The 19,231-nt window shown below is 30.2% G+C and overlaps 2 protein-coding genes across 2 annotated transcripts; both read right to left on the reverse strand.

Moving 5' to 3' along the window:
• Window positions 1-9,220: 9,220 nt before the first annotated feature.
• On the reverse strand, window positions 9,221-9,598 carry LOC124918988. Its single transcript, XM_047459079.1, has one exon. It carries the CDS (start codon window positions 9,596-9,598, stop codon window positions 9,221-9,223), a length of 378 nt encoding a protein of 125 aa, XP_047315035.1.
• Window positions 9,599-11,732: 2,134 nt separating this feature from the next.
• Window positions 11,733-12,892, reverse strand: LOC124920869 (cyanate hydratase). Its single transcript, XM_047461440.1, has 4 exons — window positions 12,518-12,892; window positions 12,280-12,351; window positions 12,100-12,208; window positions 11,733-12,007 (listed from the first exon to the last, which is right to left on the reverse strand). The coding sequence occupies exons 1-4, from the start codon at window positions 12,799-12,801 to the stop codon at window positions 11,963-11,965; spliced, it is 510 nt and encodes a 169-aa protein (XP_047317396.1). The 5' UTR covers window positions 12,802-12,892; the 3' UTR covers window positions 11,733-11,962.
• Between the last annotated feature and the right edge of the window lie 6,339 nt (window positions 12,893-19,231).

The following is a 19,231-nucleotide window of genomic DNA, read 5'->3' on the forward strand; positions in this document are numbered from 1 at the left end:
CAGACCCCATTTACGTGGGTGGCTATAATGCGCTTATAAAATGTGTATTATTATAATCTAGGATCGATAAACTGAACGAAAAATTGTCTTAGTCATAAATTTTTTTTTTTTTTTTATCTTAAAAACGCTTATTTCTTTTTCCGAAACAAATGTTTCGAAACCTGAAATAAGTTTCAAAACATTTTTTATTTTCTCCCTCCAACCTAAATGGTATGTCGCGTCCATAAATGAACTTGTTCCTCTTAAATTTTGATTGATGGCATCATTTTCTATTATATTTTAGTAGGACTTTTAGTCAAATAATTTAATTATTCATAATTAACCAAATTTTTTTCTTTCTTATATTTTATTCATTGGATTTGTCGTTCTTTTTTATACAAAATGAAGTTAAATAAATAAAACTGAGGGCGACATGGTCGATGTGATGCAATTGAATAGAGTTAGAAGTTAATGTCTCTAATTTAACTATCAAATTTAAATGAAACTAGGGATTTTGACTATTAATTATTTAAAATTAAAAATTTAACGTTTGAAATTATATAATTGTATCACTAAATAGTCCTAAATGATAAGATTCAAACAAAAATCTAAAAATTCCACTTAAGAGTGTTAGACAGCCCAAACCAATGATGTTTAATTTTTAAAGTGTCCGGATTGTCGGGTCGAGAACGGTGGTTAATTTGGATATATATATGTGAGAGTAAATGAATATTTGGGTCGGATTGTGAGTTGACCCGCTCATAAACTTAAAACGGTTAAAAATAAAATTAAAAATGTTATAGATATAGTTCAAACTTGCAACATAACAAAACAAGTACAACTTTTTAACCAACTAAGCTAATAACACTTTATTATTTTAATTCAACACCAAATTTGATGAACGCGTTGGTTCATCAATAGTTTTTAATCAGTCATAATTCTCTTTTGTCATATGAATATAGTAAGTCTCGTCTAGACTACTTTATGGTAGTCTTTATATTTTTCCTTTCACTCGTAGTATGGGGAAGAAGTGGACTCTAGAGGTCAAACTAAATGAGTTGAGGAATCAAACTGTATCAATTGTTTTAAATATCGTTCTGCAATGTGAGAGTAAATGGATACTTGAGTCGGATTGTGGGTTGACCCGCACATAAACTTAAAATTGTTAAAAATAAAATTAAAAATGCTCACATTTTTATCGTAATATTTTTTTTACGATTTTTTATATTATTACTCGTTCAAATACACGAAATACATGCTAGTTTAATTAATAGAATTATATTATTATCATTTTTATTTAGAGCTGGATTGATATTGAGTTCTTTGAAAAATAAAGAAGTTAAGATTACAAGTTTAAATTTTGTTGAATTTTTTTTCTTCTTTTAATTATTTTAGTTAAATTTAAAATATTATTTTGTATATATATAATTTAAATTTTATAAAACATAGAATATAAATATTTTAATTAAATAATTTAATTATTAAAAAGATATATATAATAAGATTTTCACATTTTATTACAGACAATCCTAGGCCTTGTTCGTTATAGGTTTTTATTTTAAATTTTCCAAAATCAATTTTTAATTTAATCTCTTTTCACTAATTGGGAATAATGTCAATTTTACCATCGAACTATAACAGAATATTCACGTATATCACTAAACTAATTTTTGTTCGTTCATACCACTGTAGTTGAGTTTAATGTTCATCTATGTCACTGCTGGACAAAAACATCCAAATTAGTTAAGTTTTCCGTTAAATAATGACACGTGTGATTTACATGTCATTTTTTAAAAATTAATATATATATATTATTTTTATTTTTATTCAATATTTTAAATAATAAAACTTAATTTACATTTTCAAAGGTATTAATCAAATAAATTATATATTTTGAGAAGCATTTACAATAATTCACTTTATTTTAATTAATATATTTTTAATATTTATTTTTATTAACATTTCTAAATAATAACGCTAATAAAAACAAATGTTAAAAATATATTAATTTAAAAAAAAGTAAATTATTGTTAGTGTCTCTCAAAATGTCTATATTGTTTGGTTAATGTCTTTAAAAATATAAAAATTTTAGTATTTAGAAATTATGAATAAAAAAAATAAAAATATAATATATATTATTTTTTTTAAAAATAACATCTCAATCACACGTGTTATCATCTAACGGAATTGGATGTTTTTGTCCAGCAGTGACATAGATGAACATTAAACTCAACTTCAGTAGTATAAACGAACAAAAATTAGTTCAGTGATATACGTGAATATTCCGTTATAGTTCAGTGGTAAAATTGACATTCTTCCCTTCACTAACTACATCACTCATTTCATTAATCAAAATACTAAAATACCCTTTATTTTAAATTATTATTTTATATTTTATTTATATATATCAACACCCTTTAAGTCTTTTTTTTACAAAAATAATTATTACCTCCTCAAAATCATCACCCATTATTCAATTTTTCTCTCTCTTAGTTTTTTAAAAAATTCATTAACGAACAAGGCCCTAGTTGTAAAAATTATTTAAATAATTTATTGTTAATTTTTTTTAATCATTTTATTAATTAAAATATCAAAATATTATTTTATTAAAAATTAATTTTTATTAAATATAATACCTATAAATTTTCAGACAAAATAACTTGCAGCTCGTTCGGATTGGGTTATTTAAAAACTTAGAGGGAGAAAAAAATAACGAGGGTAGATGATTTTGAAGATTTAATAATTATTTTTGGTAAAAAGACTTAGAGAGTATTGATATATATAAATAAAATATAAAATGATAATTTAAAATATAAGATATTTTAGTATTTTGATAAATATTTCGAATGATATAATGAATAAAAAAAAGAATGAAATGATGTTTAATTTTGTTGGAGTGATTTTAATAACCCAAGTCCAAACAAGGTCGTTCTTAAACATAAATAAACTTTCCTCATAAAATAATTACATCTAATCACAATTGTTTCTTGATTTGATTCTACATAAATTATTATGGGAACAAACACAATTATGCTGAAATATAAGATTGATATATAAATGAATGATGTTAATTATTAGTTGTTTCAATAGTATTTATATATAACTGTTTTGATTATATTTATATTATAGAATAATTATAAATATAAAATAATAATTAATCAAATATTTTAGGTGGAATCCACTTTGAAGTGTCTTCATTAGTTAGTCACGTTTGTCCCTACTTGTATAGAATAATTATAATATGTTATAATTAGAAAAAATAAAATTAGTCAAATTATAATTAGAAATAACAATACTTTAAATAGGAAAATAATTTCTTAGAAAGAAAAGAGTTTGTAACATTGTTTCCATAAAAAAAAAAATTCAATTAATTAATAAGAATCAATTGATAACTTAATTAAAAGCCATTTGAAAATATTGTTATTGCATGTTTATATATAAATATATATATATATATATATAATTATTTTAAAATTTTCTGCATGCCTAGTTATTATTGTTTTCGTTTCATACCTATTTGCTTTATTTTGGTCTATTAAAATTTGAACTATGATTAGATGAATAGAATGGTTTAAATAAGCACTTTACATGGTCTTGTATTCCTCATTTACTGCACCATAACACTAGGCATGACAATGGTCCCGGGGGTCGGGTAGAGAGGAAGAAAACGATTCGGATAATTAGTTTGATTTTCGGTTCTAATAATTTCGGGACGGACCAATCTGTCTTGGATACCTAAAAAACAAAATTGAACCGATACCTGATCCATACAAGTCTGAACCTATCGGTTTGAGATATTTTTTTAAACTGAAAGATCTGTCGCTCTTTCTTTTAGTTCATTCCATAGTGTGAATCTCTATGTTTAAAATTGCCATAGCTGAAGTTGTTGATGGGAGAAGGAGATGACAAATAAGAGAAATATTAGAGAGTGATGAGATAAAAGAGAGATTTTTTTTTAATATTTGTTTTTCATAAAAAAAATTGTTTATTATTATATATACACTTTAATTAATATAATACCTTATAATTGTTTTATTAAATAATTTTTTAAATTGTAATACACCTGAATTATTTTGTTTTATGTGTGATGAAGAATTTAAAATTATATTTAAAAGTCAAAATTTGGTTAAATGTATTGAAATTATGTTTAACTATTATAAAAAAATAGGTTAATAAAGTACTAATAACAATTTAAATAAGTTATAATTGTAAATATCGGATCCGGTTCGGGTCTGATCTGAACGGATTAATTCGGATAATTTATGTACCAATTTTTTGACCCGGTTTGAGTCTACCTATCTGACAATTTTTACTATAGCATCAAGAGCTCAATCACCTATACGAAGCAATACCTCAAACCAAGGAGCCAAAGATAAACTTTTCTGCAGTTATTTCTATAACATCATCACTTTATTATCACTTCAAGCATATATAACTGAAAACAACCGGCACTAAAAAACCAGGTACAAGTTATTGATGGTTTATTCCAATACGAATATGATTCAGTTCAGCTTGAAATATAATTGTTTATTCCAAAATTTTCTGAAAAACCATGTTGGGTAGATTATAAATAAATTGATCTTCCAGAAACATATGAGAAATGTGCATCATTCAAGGAAAATATTAAAGGACATGACATTATATGTTTTTTGTATTAGTGCTGCCACTGGAAAGGGTATCCACAAAGTGATACCTGCTTATGAACTTATACTGGCTCAAAGAGAAGACAGTATAAATAAAGTTCTTAGTTCTTACCCTTTATTTAAAATAAATCTTAATATCTCTAGAATATTTAAAATCTTATATTAATGTTTAGATACAAAATTGTTTCCAAATATTGCTCTCTTTTATAGTGGGATGTCTCAATTTTCATTGTATCTCAATTAGGGACATCTTTCTGTATTTATAAATTTATTAGCAGTTTTTCAGAAGTATATTGCACACGTGTTTATGAATGAACCTATAAATATATTTTTGTTTGTGATGATGATACAAAGCATAAACTCTTTACTTTTTATGTTAGATTCTCTTTTCATTACTAAACATGAATTGATAATTATATAACTGACAATTTTTCATTTCAGTTACATAGATTCAGAAACATGTTTGGTAGTTTATAACAAAATGGATCATCCAGAAGCACATGAAAAATGGGTATCATTTAAGGAAATTTTGAAGGATGTGGTATTAAATGTTTTTGTATGAGTGTTGTCACGGGAAATGGTACCTTAAAAGTGATATATGCATCTTATAAAGTCATATTGGCTCAAAGAGAAACAATATAAATCAAGGTCTTACCTTTTTTTAAAAGAAATCTTAATGTCACTAGAATATTTGAAGTATCATATTAATGTTTAGATACAAATTTGTTTTCAAATATTACTCTTTCAGAGTGGGAGGTTTCTATTTTCATTGTATCTCAGCCAAATACATCTTTTTGTATCTATAGATTTATTAATGTTTTTTCAGAAGTATAATGCAAAAGTGTTTATGAATGAACCTATAAACATATTTTTGGTTATGATGATGATACAAAACATAAACTCTTTATTTATTTTTTTTATGTTGGATTCTCTTTTCATTACTAAACTTGAATTGATAATTGTATAACTGAACACTTTTCATTACAGTTGCATAGATTCAGAAAGAAGATTTTGATACAAGAGAGAAATGTATTAAGGTTAAATATAGTGACGAGAATAAAGTGACAGTTATAATGTAGTTAATTGTGAAGAGTGTGTAATGAAATGATTTTAGTTGTATCAAATTTCAGCACGTATTGGAAGTATGTGGAGTATATAAGTCTCTGTCTAAATTTTGGTGTAAAGGAGGTGACACCATTTTTGTTGAAGAGGTTAAATTTATGTTTTTCTTCTTCCAACGATTTTGTATCTTTTTAATGATTGAGTTATGAAAACACATTTTGCAGATGGAGATGACATGGAATGACTCTAATGGACCAGATGGTCTAAATGTAATTAAAATCTTAACTTTCATCTACACAACATGTAAACATAACTAATCACTTTTCATTACAATTACATATATTTTAAAAAAAAAGATTTCAGCACATCTTAGAAGCATGTGGGTATAGAAGTCTTTGTCTAAATTTGGTGTAAATGAGGGTGATATCGTTTTTGTTGAAGAAGTTAAATTTAGTTTATTCTAACGATTTAGTATCTCTTAATAATTGTTATGAACACATTTTGCAGACACCACTAAATTTACATTAAAAAATTTCATTCTTTAAAGAACCAAAATTATAAAATTAATAAATAAATTAAAATAGTGTAAGTTCATGTTTTTATTTATATAAGAATATTTAGTTCATATAAGTTCGTTTATAAAAAATTAAAATATTGTAAGTTCAATATATATATTTTCTTTTAATATAAATATATATTATTTTATTATTAATTTTATATAAATATTTTCTTTCATTATATATAAACATATTGAATTAAATATCATATAAAAACTTTATTTATATTTTTTTCGTACAACATATTTTACTAATTTCTATAACATCATTACTTATTATCACTTCAAGCACATATACTTGAAAACAACCAGCACTAAAAAAAGAAAAATAGTCATAGTAAAACATAGCATTTAAAGTATTAATCTCTTATTCAAATCAATTCAAATCTAAATTATTAATTTGGATAAGCTATTTCGGTTTGAATTAAGTTTAAATTTGATTAAATTATTATTCAAAAAATAATATATTATTCAATTATCTATCTTTTTACTAAATTGTACTTGATTAAAAAAGTAGAATGAAGGGGATGTAAATATATTTCTCACAATTAGCTCCATCGTCATTTCTAACTGCAACAATTTTATTTTATTATTATTATTATTTTATTTTGTTAACAATTAATTATTATTTCAAAACTTTTATGTTTATTGAATTAGTGGAAATCACATGTTTTAATTATTATAGGTAAATAAATTAATTATAACAAAAAAAAAATAATTACAAATAATTTTTAGATTTAACATTGATTTTTTCTTTTTAAAAGAAGGGCCTTTTTTGTTATAGAAAAAAGAGTGAAGTGAACCTATTAAATTGTAATATTTAACAAACAAATAAAAGAAAGAAAAAAATATATTAGTAATGAGATAAAAATAAATAAATTAGATAATCAAAATACTATTTAATTTAATCCTTATTAATAATGTTATGAATTATAAAATATTAAATTTAATTTAATTTATTATAAATCAAATAAAATCTTTTGGTTTTACTTTGTTTGCCAGAGAGAACACATTAGTGTTTTTTGAAAGATATTTATTAACAAGTTAATTTTTATTTTTAAGGGTAGGTTTGTAAAAGTTTAGAACCCATTCAATTGTGATTATATCAGTTTAATAGTGAATATGATAATTTCTAATATAATAATAATAATGGATAATTGATATTTGTAGAATAATTATAACTGGAATAAAATCTTATATTTAATAATAATAATAATGTAGATACTAGTCTACTCAACACGACATACGAATTTGAGATCGAGTTAATACGGAAATAATAAACTTGTGTACACGAATTAGCACAACATGAATAGACAAATTGAGTCTCAATAGGAGCACAACAAAATTTAAAGTTTGGCACAAAGTGTTCGAATCAAAACCCGATTGGTTCGACACGATATTAAGCTAAATAAAGACAACAATCCTCCCTACAAAAAAAATCTTTTCAAACTTAAGTTCAACTAATCTAATTAGTGGAATGTTTTAATGGAAATAATATATTTAGTGGAATGTTTTATTAGAAATAATATTATATTTATATTACAAAATAGCTAAATTCATATAAAAAGAAGTCTATTCAGATTGGATGTTATAATGAGACTTTTTTATTGAAAGAATGGTGGGTAAAAATTTATTTCTAATTGATCGATCATTACACAACTCTTTCACTCTTTGTTTATAAGGAAGATAAACACTATAGTTATTTTTCTTTTTTCTTCTCTGAGAACCAAAATGAGTCTAATTCCATATAAGTTTATTTATCTTTGAGTATGGTTCTTCATCATTTGTGTGGTAGTCCATTTTTCTTAGGTTTGGGTTTAAGATTTCTGAGTGAGGACAGTGGACTGACTCATAAGAAGTATTATAACAATCACGAAAACATTAATTAACATGATCACGAGTTAATACGATACAAGTACGAACACAACACGAGTATATATAGACACAACACAAATATGAATCTAAACACGAATCAACACAAACAAAACTAGTCGTGACTTAACCCAAACCTGACATAATATTATTCAATGCATGTAGCTTTGTTCATCTGGCCAGATTCTTATAATTTAGAGAGACATCTTCATAAAATATCTATTCACATGTGTGACAGGTCCATAATTTTTTTTAAACAGAAGTTAAGTATCACATCTTTAGTATATATGGATGACATTTTTTTACTTAAAAAATAGTTCACAATTTATCAATTTTAATTGATATTTCCAATTAAAAGTCTTGATCAACACTATTTGTTTAGGAGTAGAAATTACTGAACATTTATATATGTTTCTCTATTGACATATTCTTACAAGTACTAATATTCATTCAGCAAAACACTTCGAACACGACTCACCAGTATTCTTAGAATTGCCCTTATGATGTGCATTTTAGTATATCACACTTACTCGCCCTAATATAGTATTTGTTGTTAATCATCATCGTCATATTTGGGCAACATTTAAGCACACCATACACTACCTTCTTCAAACATTTAAGCACACCATACACTACCTTCTTCAAAAATTGTCTCATGTTAGAACCATTCCGCCTCACACATCTCTATGCCTATTAAGACCGCTAAAACATGTTGGTTGCAATGACTCTTAGGGGAGTTTCGTATCTATATGTCCTCTCCTCCCATTTTATGGTGGGCTCTCTTAGCAAACTCAGTTTTCCATGAAAACAACAAACACACTTAGATCAATTTTTACTTAGTACGTACTAGTACTAGAAAAAACAGCTCAAAAGACATCTTGTGTCCAATACACAGCACCAAAAGAAATCAGGATTTTGCAATAAACATTACAACATTAAAGACTAAGCGAACAAATACATCTACATTGAAAAATAACTATTAATGTATTTTGATGCATGGATTGTTTCTTTCTTACAATTGCATGAAACGATCAATATTGGATGATTGATAGCTAGGTCTTGCTTGCATTCATGGACCTGACATGTCATCAGCACGGTTTGTAACACGTCACATCTGAATCCATCGAGCCAGCTGCGACGGATTAACGACTCCAGCAACATGAGCCTCATCGTCCTTCATTAACCTCGCCACATCAGCATAGCTTTGTTGGGTTTGCCACCTCGGCTGCTCCTTCTCGGCTTTATCTCGGCTTGCAGGATCCCATTTCTGACCTAGAACCGTACCACTTTTCAGGAACTCATAAGCCATGTAGCCGGCTAGAAGCCTATTAGAAGCCGTCGACGACGAAGAAACATCACCATTAGAAGACGCCGCCGTTTGAACCGACTGCAGCGGCGGCGGCTTGATCTGTAAAATGGAGTCTGATCTCTCTTTACGCTTTCGTGAAGCAGCAGCCGGACGAGGAGGGTTCATGAATCTTTGCATTCCACGTCAGCAATCTGATCTGTCTTTCTTGTTTAGGGTACAACCGTCAAAGACACAACAAAACGGACATTTAATGAAAATTGAAAAAGAAAAAAAAGGGATTAGATATAACACCTTGTCTAGTTCTGAAAATAACAATAGAACCCAAGGACAAAAGAGTAAATTGATAAAAATAAAAAAAAATGAAGAGGGGAAAGAACTGAAAACGAAATATGGAGCGGCGGATCTGAGCGGTGGAAGCGGCGGAGAAGAGATTGAAGCTGCCGGAGATGGCGATTTACAGATCGAGATGGGAGAGAAAGGAAGGAGGAGAAGCGATTGAAGCTTTAAGAAATGTATGATCGATAAATGAAGATAGAGAGAGAGAAAGAGGAATTTGAGAGATTAGGGATTTAAAACAATATTCTTCTCAAACAAACTAGGTCTTCTCTTCTACCCCTTCTCTTTATAGTTAATTTACTGAAACAACCCTATCTTTACGCTTATTTCCTTATTTTTGTTTCGAATCATATCTTAATTTTAAGACTCCATCATTTCGTTTTCAATTTATATTATAAAATATTATAAATAAAAACGTAAAATGTATTATCTTTATTATGGGCAATTATTTAATGTAAAAAATGAAATCTTAATAAATTTGTGATTTTAGTATAATAAAAAAATATTTAAACTGTAGCCAATTCAAAACAAATATGATTTTATTGTATTTATTATAAGAGGTGTGATTTTTTTAACCTAAAATCATTTTAAGAAAAAGTTGTTAAATTTTTGTAGATAAAGACTTTTACTAAATCAATTTCTTTTTTTATTTTTTGTTGTTACTTTTACTTAAACTTATATATCAAAAAGGCATGTTTTGAATTTTTTTTTATCATTTTATTTGTAATCAAATAAACCATCCTTTCGAACAAATTAAATTAAAATAAAATTGTTAAAAATCAATATTTTCGCCCTGTGTTGTGTTTGGTTCAGCATTCTGTTTAGTCGGGTCGAGTTTTATATGATTGCGTTGATGATTTTTGTAGAGTCTGTGTCCCCTCTTAGAAGCAAAGACAAATACGACGAAATAATCGAATATTAAACTTTTATTTTTTAATAAAGAGTTATTGATATTTCATATAAAGACTCTCTTACATATATCTCTCATTATTTGTATAAATTTCTCACTATGTGATAGTCCATTATCATTTAAAAATATATTTTTTTCAAAGTTGCTTACGTTGCTTACCAACCCTCGATTCGAGAGTTAAAAATAATTTTCGTTGCCGATCAAAACATTTGATAAAATATTATTCCAACACTATTTCATTGATTCATTTGACTTGCTCAATTTCAATACTCATGGTTCAGGAACTCAAAATTTTCGTCTTTATATTGACCCTCAACAAATTGCACCGATCATTAAAAAATTATTTTATTTTTGTAGATGTTATTTTGTATTATTTACTAATTAATTTTTAATATATAACTCCTAATTGATTTAATGAAAATTAAATCCTTATAAAAAAAACAATCAAAATCTACCTACAGAAAACAACAAATAAAACTCAGTAAAACTTAGATTGTCTTAAGTTGAAATAGAGATTATGACTAAAAGGGTCATCTTACTTCCAACATTCAACAACAACCCAAAAAAAAAACTATTAGGCCTTAACATCATCAAACAGATTCACACCGACCTAACATTTGTTAAGGTCATAAAGATCTAGGTCGGGCGTGACTTGTTTTCTAACATTCTCCTATTATTTTCATTCATGATGATCCAACAAAACACCACTTTATGAACACATTGATTAACATATATTGAGATGTCTGATTCAAAGTCCAGATACTCCATTTCGTTTCAAGATCAATGGAGAAGAGAATCTAGCCAGTTGTTTTGGATTAGGCATCGATTTTGCATTATGCAGTAGGTTGTTTCATGGATTATCTTTCTTACCCAACAACCTGTTTAGTCTCACCTTATGATTTAAGGTAAGTATAAAACATTTTACCTCATGTTTCTAAATTCGTGGATCATGTTAATCCTTTCTCTCTATGTATAGTTCGAAATTTATAGGGTTATGTTATTCTTCTAAGTATAGTCTAATTTTACCTGTCTTTTTGTATAGGTTTATAACATTTGAACGATACATAGAGAAGATTAACATGATCCAATTTGGGTATTGTGTAGCACAGGAAATCAAAGAGTTTAGAGTATTCACTGTTCAGAAACTAGGATAATAAACACACAAATATTCAAAGAGTTTGGATGTTCATAGAGTATGCATAATAAGGAAAGCATCACAAACCCTTATTATTCCTTCTTCATCCTCTTACCAAGAAGAACTCATTCCATTGAAACAGAGCAGCATCAAGAAGAACTCACTTCTGCTGAGGCCTCGATCTTGACATCATGTCATCAGTTTTCTGTCCAGAAAAGAAAATGACAGTTTAAATCCAGACAAATACATGAACTAAAGTAATTAAACATGTCTTTATATGTTCAATTTGGTATGAACCTGCTCAGAGAAGGGCAAGTATTTTCCATCCAATGTGACAACCACGCGATCTTTCCCATCCGCGCCTTTAATCTTATCAACAGAACAGTAGAAGTCTATTGCTGACATTCTGATAAGATTTCAACATCAGCTACCATCTTCATCAAGATATCATCATCATCTAACAACAACAAAACTTACATTCCATCTCCAAATTCTTCATTGATAATTTCCTTTATGCTCCCACCAAAGTGCATAATTGCTTCATTCAATCTATAAGAACATATATCTAAGTATGATTGACATGGGTGCAATTCAAATGACCACAAATTGGGAAATCTATCAAGGATCTGTGTTGTTTCTCATAAAAGAAAATTGGGTAATATGATATCTGACTGATTGAAGGATAGATAAAGTTAATAATAATAATAATCAAAACCTGTAAACGGTAGGATCTTGGATGATTTGGGGGTCGTAGGACCTGAATGGGGGAACTTGCATCATATCATGGAGATGGGCGTCGGTAAGGTCCGGCAAGGCTTCCTTGAGCTTTGGGGCGGTTTCGGGCTTGAGGTGGGCTTGTCGCTTGAGAAGCTGGGAAACATAGACGTTGGTCAGTCCAGTTTCCTCCGCTATCTGACTGTAGCTCTTGCCGGACCGGCGCTTAACCTCTTGTAGAGAATTCACTATCGTCGCCGAGATGTCGGCACCGCCAGTTGCCATTTTGTTTTGTTTTGCTTCGCCGGCCGACGCTATTCAATTAGAAAACCTCACTGTTTGCCTTAACTTACACTCACAGGACTCACAATCACAAAGTAGCCCTTTTGATAAGAGCTGACCAAATTCTAAAAAAAAAAGTGAACTTTTTCTAACCATAAAATTAATGGGAAATTTGACAAAATAACCCTTGTAGTATGTAAAATTCAAAAAATGACTCGCACTTGATAAACTTTGTAAAAATGACACTTTCGACATGCGAAATGTCAGTCTTGCCCCTGAGATTACCCCTTATCGCGCATTACATAATACGCGTATAATGTAATACACATATTACATAACACATGTATTACATTATACGCGTTTTACATTATACGCGTATTAAATAAAACACGTATAATGTAATACGTTTTTTTATGTAATACGTTTTTTATGTAATACGCATATTATGTAATATGCGTATTACATAATACGCGCATTATGTAATACGCGTATTACATTATACGCGTATAATGTAATACGCGCAATATGTAATATATAAACCTCATTTTGACCCTATTTTAAATTGTTCCGACTCATAAATTTCTCTCTTCGACTCTAAAAACCCTATCCCTCCCTTTGCCACGACTCTCCGTTCAAGATCAATAGCTTCCACGACGCTCCGTTCGTTCAAGATCAACAACTTCCATGATCACGACCTCTCTGTTCGTTTAAGATCAGCAACCGAAGCCCCACGACTCTTCGTTCTCAAATGGGTATATTTATTTTATGTTATTTGATTCGATGATTTTTTAGTTAGTGATTATGAACACTAGGTTATATTCTTAGTTATTGATTCGATAACTCCTGAATGTGAATGAATATGCGAATACTATGTTATGAATAAAGACAGATGTTGCTCACGCGTATTACTCACGCTTATTGCTCACTAAGTTGGATTTTCCTACTAGGTTTTATGGAAATACAATGTGGCAAAAATTGCCCACAAGTTTGCTTCAATGAACCTATTGGATAGGGGTTCCTATCCATTAGATCCATTGCAGCAAACTTATAGGAAAGTTGCTGCATTAGATTTTTATTAAATCCTAGCAAGAAACTCCTCCTCAGTTATGGTTGACGCCATCTTCAAAAAGCAACAACAGAAGTAAGTAAAAATTGTGAGTGAGGAACATTACAATACGCGTATAATTATCATTGAACTATTTTTAATTTCAGCTCAAGTAATTATTTTCTTTGATAGAGAGTGAAAAATTACGGATGGTGGTACTCATTTTGTTCCAAAGTCAACTAGAGGTTTGAATATATCTCTAAATTCTACATATGCCAAATTAGTTGATATGATCTATTATGCTACTAATGTTGATAAATCTATATATGATTTATTGCTTCAAATCAAGTATAATACTTCGGATATGGATGTCAAATTTTCTTGTATAACTAATATCAAACAAGATATGGATGTGAAGTTCTTTTTAGATGAAGCAATGTCAATCCACCATCGCACTGTACTCTGTGTATCTTTAGTAGATAATTCACTACTTAGAAACCCAACAAACCCAATTCAAAAAGTGTAGTGGTTCCAGAAATTGATGATCCTGGCGTATTCCCGAAGTTTCAGTAGTAGAAGGTTGTCTTTGAAACTCAAAATGACATAGAAGAAGACCTATGTTTGCGTCTGAATGAGGGGGTTGGTGATTGGGTTGCTAGTAACCCATGTTTGCGTCTGAATGATGGGGTTGATGATTGAGTTGCTAGTACTCAATCAAGCAGTGCTTAGGTTGCTAGTACCAAACTAAGTTGTGTTTGGGTTGCTAATACCCAACTAAGCTGCATTGTTGGGTTGCTAATAATATACCAAGTAGTGAAAATCCGATACCTAAGACATTAATTTGCCAAATCAGATTGGAAGTCAGTACGTTGTTTGAGAATAAAAAAGAACTTCAACTGAGGTTACATAAATATGTGATGGCTAATCATTTTGAATTCAAAGTGGAGAAGTCAACAAAAGAACTTTGGTATGTGAAATGTTTGGATCAGAATTGTAAGTGGAGATTGCGTGTTGTGAAAGGAAAATCCTCGGAGATGTTTGAGATACGTAAATTTTTAAAAGATCATACATGTTCAATTGTGACAAGGCAAGAGAGTGTAAGGCAATCACCATCATGAGTTATTGGTAGGGGTGTTCATCGGTTCCGTTTTTGGGTTATTCGAGTTCCTTAGTTCAGTTTCTTCAAATTATTAATTTTTTAGCCAATTCGAAAACTGAACTAAATTCGAATAAATTCTAATAAAACCAAACCAAATTCGAATTTGATATTCGGTTCGAATTTCAAATAATTTGAATTCGAACCGAATTTGCTTTATTTTTTTTCTTTTATGGTTAAATCTTTAATTCAGATTATTCTAATTCAAAACAAAATTTGAATTAAGATGTTGAATGGCGAAGATAGATCTTGACTTCGAAATAGATGTTAAACGACACAAAGATAAATAAAGATTTAAGAATTTTGACAAAGAAGAGGCGAAGAGATAACGAGATTAGATAGATCGAATCTAAGAGATGTAGATGAAGACTCTTTCATATGAGAATGAAGAATATATAAAATTGAAGTATGGAGGCTCTTTCATATGAGAAGACAACTATGGAGATGAAAGGTATTTGATTAGGTTAGAGAATTAAAAGGAATTTAGAGAATAAAGATGAGGTGGACGGCGGGTTAAAGAATATAGATGAGGTGAGTGGAGGCTTAGAAATTAGGTTTAGAGAATGAATGAGTAATTATTATATATAATAAATTATATAATAAAATAAATAATTATATATTATATATAATAAATAATTATATATTATAATAAATTTTATATTTTATATAATAAATAATATAATAAATAATAAAAAATGAATTCGGTTTTCGGTTTGGTTTTCGAGTTGAAACCCCAACTCGAAAACCAATTCGAAAACTGTATTTTAATTCGAATTGGTTTGAAATTCGATTCGAAAACCAAAAATGAAATTCGAATTCGGTCGGATATTCGGTTCATACCAAATATTGAACACCCCTAGTTATTGGGGGATGCATGAAGAGCAAGTACATGGACCATCACCATGACCGCATGCCTAAGAAAATAATGGAAGAAATGTAGAGAAGTTATGGAATAAAGATAAGTTATAATAAGGCTTGGAGGTCTAGGGAAAATGTCCTAATGGCGGTGTGAGTACTATAGAGGATTCCTATGGTAAATTGTCATCATACCTATAAATGTTGGAGATGAATAATTCGGGTACCATAACAGACATCCAGACGGATGAGCTCGACCATTTCAGGTATATGTTCATGTCTTTAGGCGTCTTAATTAGGGGTTTCAGAAGTTGTTGTTATCCTGTATTGTGCGTTGATACCAGTTTTCTTTAGCTCAAAGTTGAAGGTCAGTTATTAGTGGTTATAGAATTGGATGCGAATGAGAAACTATAGCCTGTTGCTTTTGGCGTCATTGATTTAGAGAATAATAACTCCTGGACATATTTAATGCAAAAACTAAGAGAAACTATTGGGTTAGTCCCGAACTTCTCTAGATCCACATCCTTCTCCAGATCCTCATCCTTCAGCACCACATCCTTCTCCAGATCCTCATCCTTCTCTAGATCCACATCCTTCTCCAGATCCTCATCCTTCAGCACCACATCCTTCTCCAGATCCTCATCCTTCTCTAGATCCACATCCCTCTCCAGATCCTCATCCTTTAGCACCACATCCTCCACCTTCTCCACCTCCACATTCACCTTCTCCATCACTAGATCCTCAATCTTCTCATTCACCTTCACCACATCCTCAATCTTCTCATTCATCAGATCCTCCTCAATCTTCTCATTCACCACACCTTCCTCAATTTTCACATTCACCTTCTCCACATCATCAATCTTTTTCACCAGATCCTCAATCTTGTCCTGCACATTGGAAAAAATTAAACATACAAAAAAATGTGAATGTGAATTGTACATACCTAATCCTTCTCCACAAACAAATCCACATCTTTGTCTTTGTCAATCTTCTCATTCACCACATCTTCCTCAATCTTTTCATTCACCTTCTCCACATCATCAATCTTCTTCACCAGATCCTCAATCAACATATTCACCTTCTCCACATCTTCCTCATTCACCAGATCCTCATTCTTCTCCTCCAATAGATCCTCATCATTGTCTTCTACAATCTTGTCCACAAACACATCCTCCTCATTTTCTTCCTCAATCTTCAAGACCACATCCTCATCCATGTCTTCCTTATTCATCTTCTCCACATCCTCATAATTGTCTTCCTCAATATTCTCTTTTTCTTCCTCATCCTTCTCCACCTACACATCCACCTTATCCCCCACCAGATCTTCAATCTTGTCCTGCACATTGAAAACAATTAGACAAAAAGCGTGAAGCTATATAAAAATCTTGAACTTATACAAAAATCGTGAAGTTGTACATACCTTCTTCTTTTCATTCTTCTTCTCCACCTTCACATTCTTCTTCTTATTCTCTACCAACACATTCACTTTCTCCACATCTTCCTCCTCAATCTTGTCCCGCATAGTGGAAAAAATTATACAAAAAGCGTGAACCTATACATAAAGCATAAATGTGAATTGTATATACCTCATCCTTGTCTTCCTCCTTCACCTCAACATTCTCCTCCTTCTTCTCATTCCTCTTCAATCTTCTCTTACTTTGTTCCTCCTCTAGTGTGATTGATACTATGCCCAATTGTACCTGTAGTTGGTTCAACATCTCTTTTATGAGATTTATTTCAGTTTTTAGTTCATTTACCTCCTTTGTTAGTTGATCTAATATACATCCATCCTGGAGAGTTATTGATGTTGGAGTCATTTGAAGACCATCATCATCCTGGAGAGTTGTTGATGTTAGAGTCATTTGAGAGCCATCATCATCTGCTTGAGTCTCGGTGGCGCTATCAACAAAATGAGATGTGTTAGGGCTGGGGGTAGGGATGCGAGTTCTTCTCCTCGTGGAAGGTTTGGCAGGTTTGAGAGGAATAGAATGAAAGGTGTTGGGGTGAGTAATTTGTCTTCTCTTCCTCATGGCAGATTTAGGAGGAACTACATATTCAATCTCTTCATGTTTCCTCTTTCTAGAATTAAATTCAAATAATGAATCATACAAATTACCTCCCATATCTTCAAACTCCTCTCCACCATAAAAGATCTTTTCCTCTTCAGACACTTCTATCATTTTGACAACCTTGCATTGTAGGGCAGTGTGAAGATCAGAGACGGTGCTCTTCCTACTAGATTTGTACTATATTATCCTTGGGAAAACAGGCTCATGCGCTTGTAGCATCGTCCTCTAGGCAAGTTTGGGGACAAACATTTTCATAACCTCATAGGTTCACACTTGAAAGGCTAGTACAAACCCAAATACGGTATAAGAAACCTCGACCTTCTTGTCTTCTTTCTTCCCCATGACTTTCTTCTTGTCTAGATATATTGACCTGAAGTGTTCCAAGTCCCTGTTCAAACCCTTCAGGATTTCTCTGAAGGAAAACTTTCCCATGGAAATTGGAGGAAAGTGTCAATGTCCTCGACCATGCGGAAGAGTTTGATATTTATTATCCTCCTTGGATCAAGGGCAAAGAGAGAATGGCAAACCAGGAATACCAATCCCATTTTTCATGCATCTTTTTTATCAGAACATGACAAAAATCTTGAATGAAGGTCTCCAATTCTAACAATCATATTACTGTTAAAATATTTAACTACCAAAGGTGGACATTCTTCAACTTGATTGAAAATGATTTCTATCGTAAGGAATCTCCCAAATTTGAGGCTTGTGACTAATGCATACTCTTTCATCTCAAATCACAACTCCTATCCATTAATGAGGAACTTCATCTATTTAGAATTTGAGCTATTATTACTGAGAACCACAGTGACGGGCTCTTTTGAATAAAAATCGGAATTGGGTTTGCTCTACCCTTTCCATTAGATACATTGTAGCAAATTTGGTGACAATGTTTGACAAATTGATTTTCCATGATACCCTAGCAGCAAACTCATGAATTATGGTTGACGCCATATACTAAAAATGAACAACAAGTAAGTAAAAAACAAATAACATTGTAGTAAGCATAATAACTCAAGTAAGCAACATCAGATAATATGTGGACATTGGATAAACTATAACAAACAATGTGCGTGAAGTTACAATAGGCGGACATTGGATAAACCCTAACTAACTCAAGTAAGCAACATCAGACAATATGTAGACATTGGATAAACCATAACAAACAATTTGTGTGAAGTTACAATACGCAAACATTTCAATATACACATACGTATAATGCTCGTGAAGTAGCAATACACATATATTATATAAACCTAAACCATTCATGCATACAGAATAAGAGCATTACAATACGCTGATGTAATA

The sequence above is a fragment of the Impatiens glandulifera genome, chromosome 1, assembly GCF_907164915.1.
Source record: "Impatiens glandulifera chromosome 1, dImpGla2.1, whole genome shotgun sequence".
Classification (NCBI taxonomy): Eukaryota; Viridiplantae; Streptophyta; class Magnoliopsida; order Ericales; family Balsaminaceae; genus Impatiens; species Impatiens glandulifera.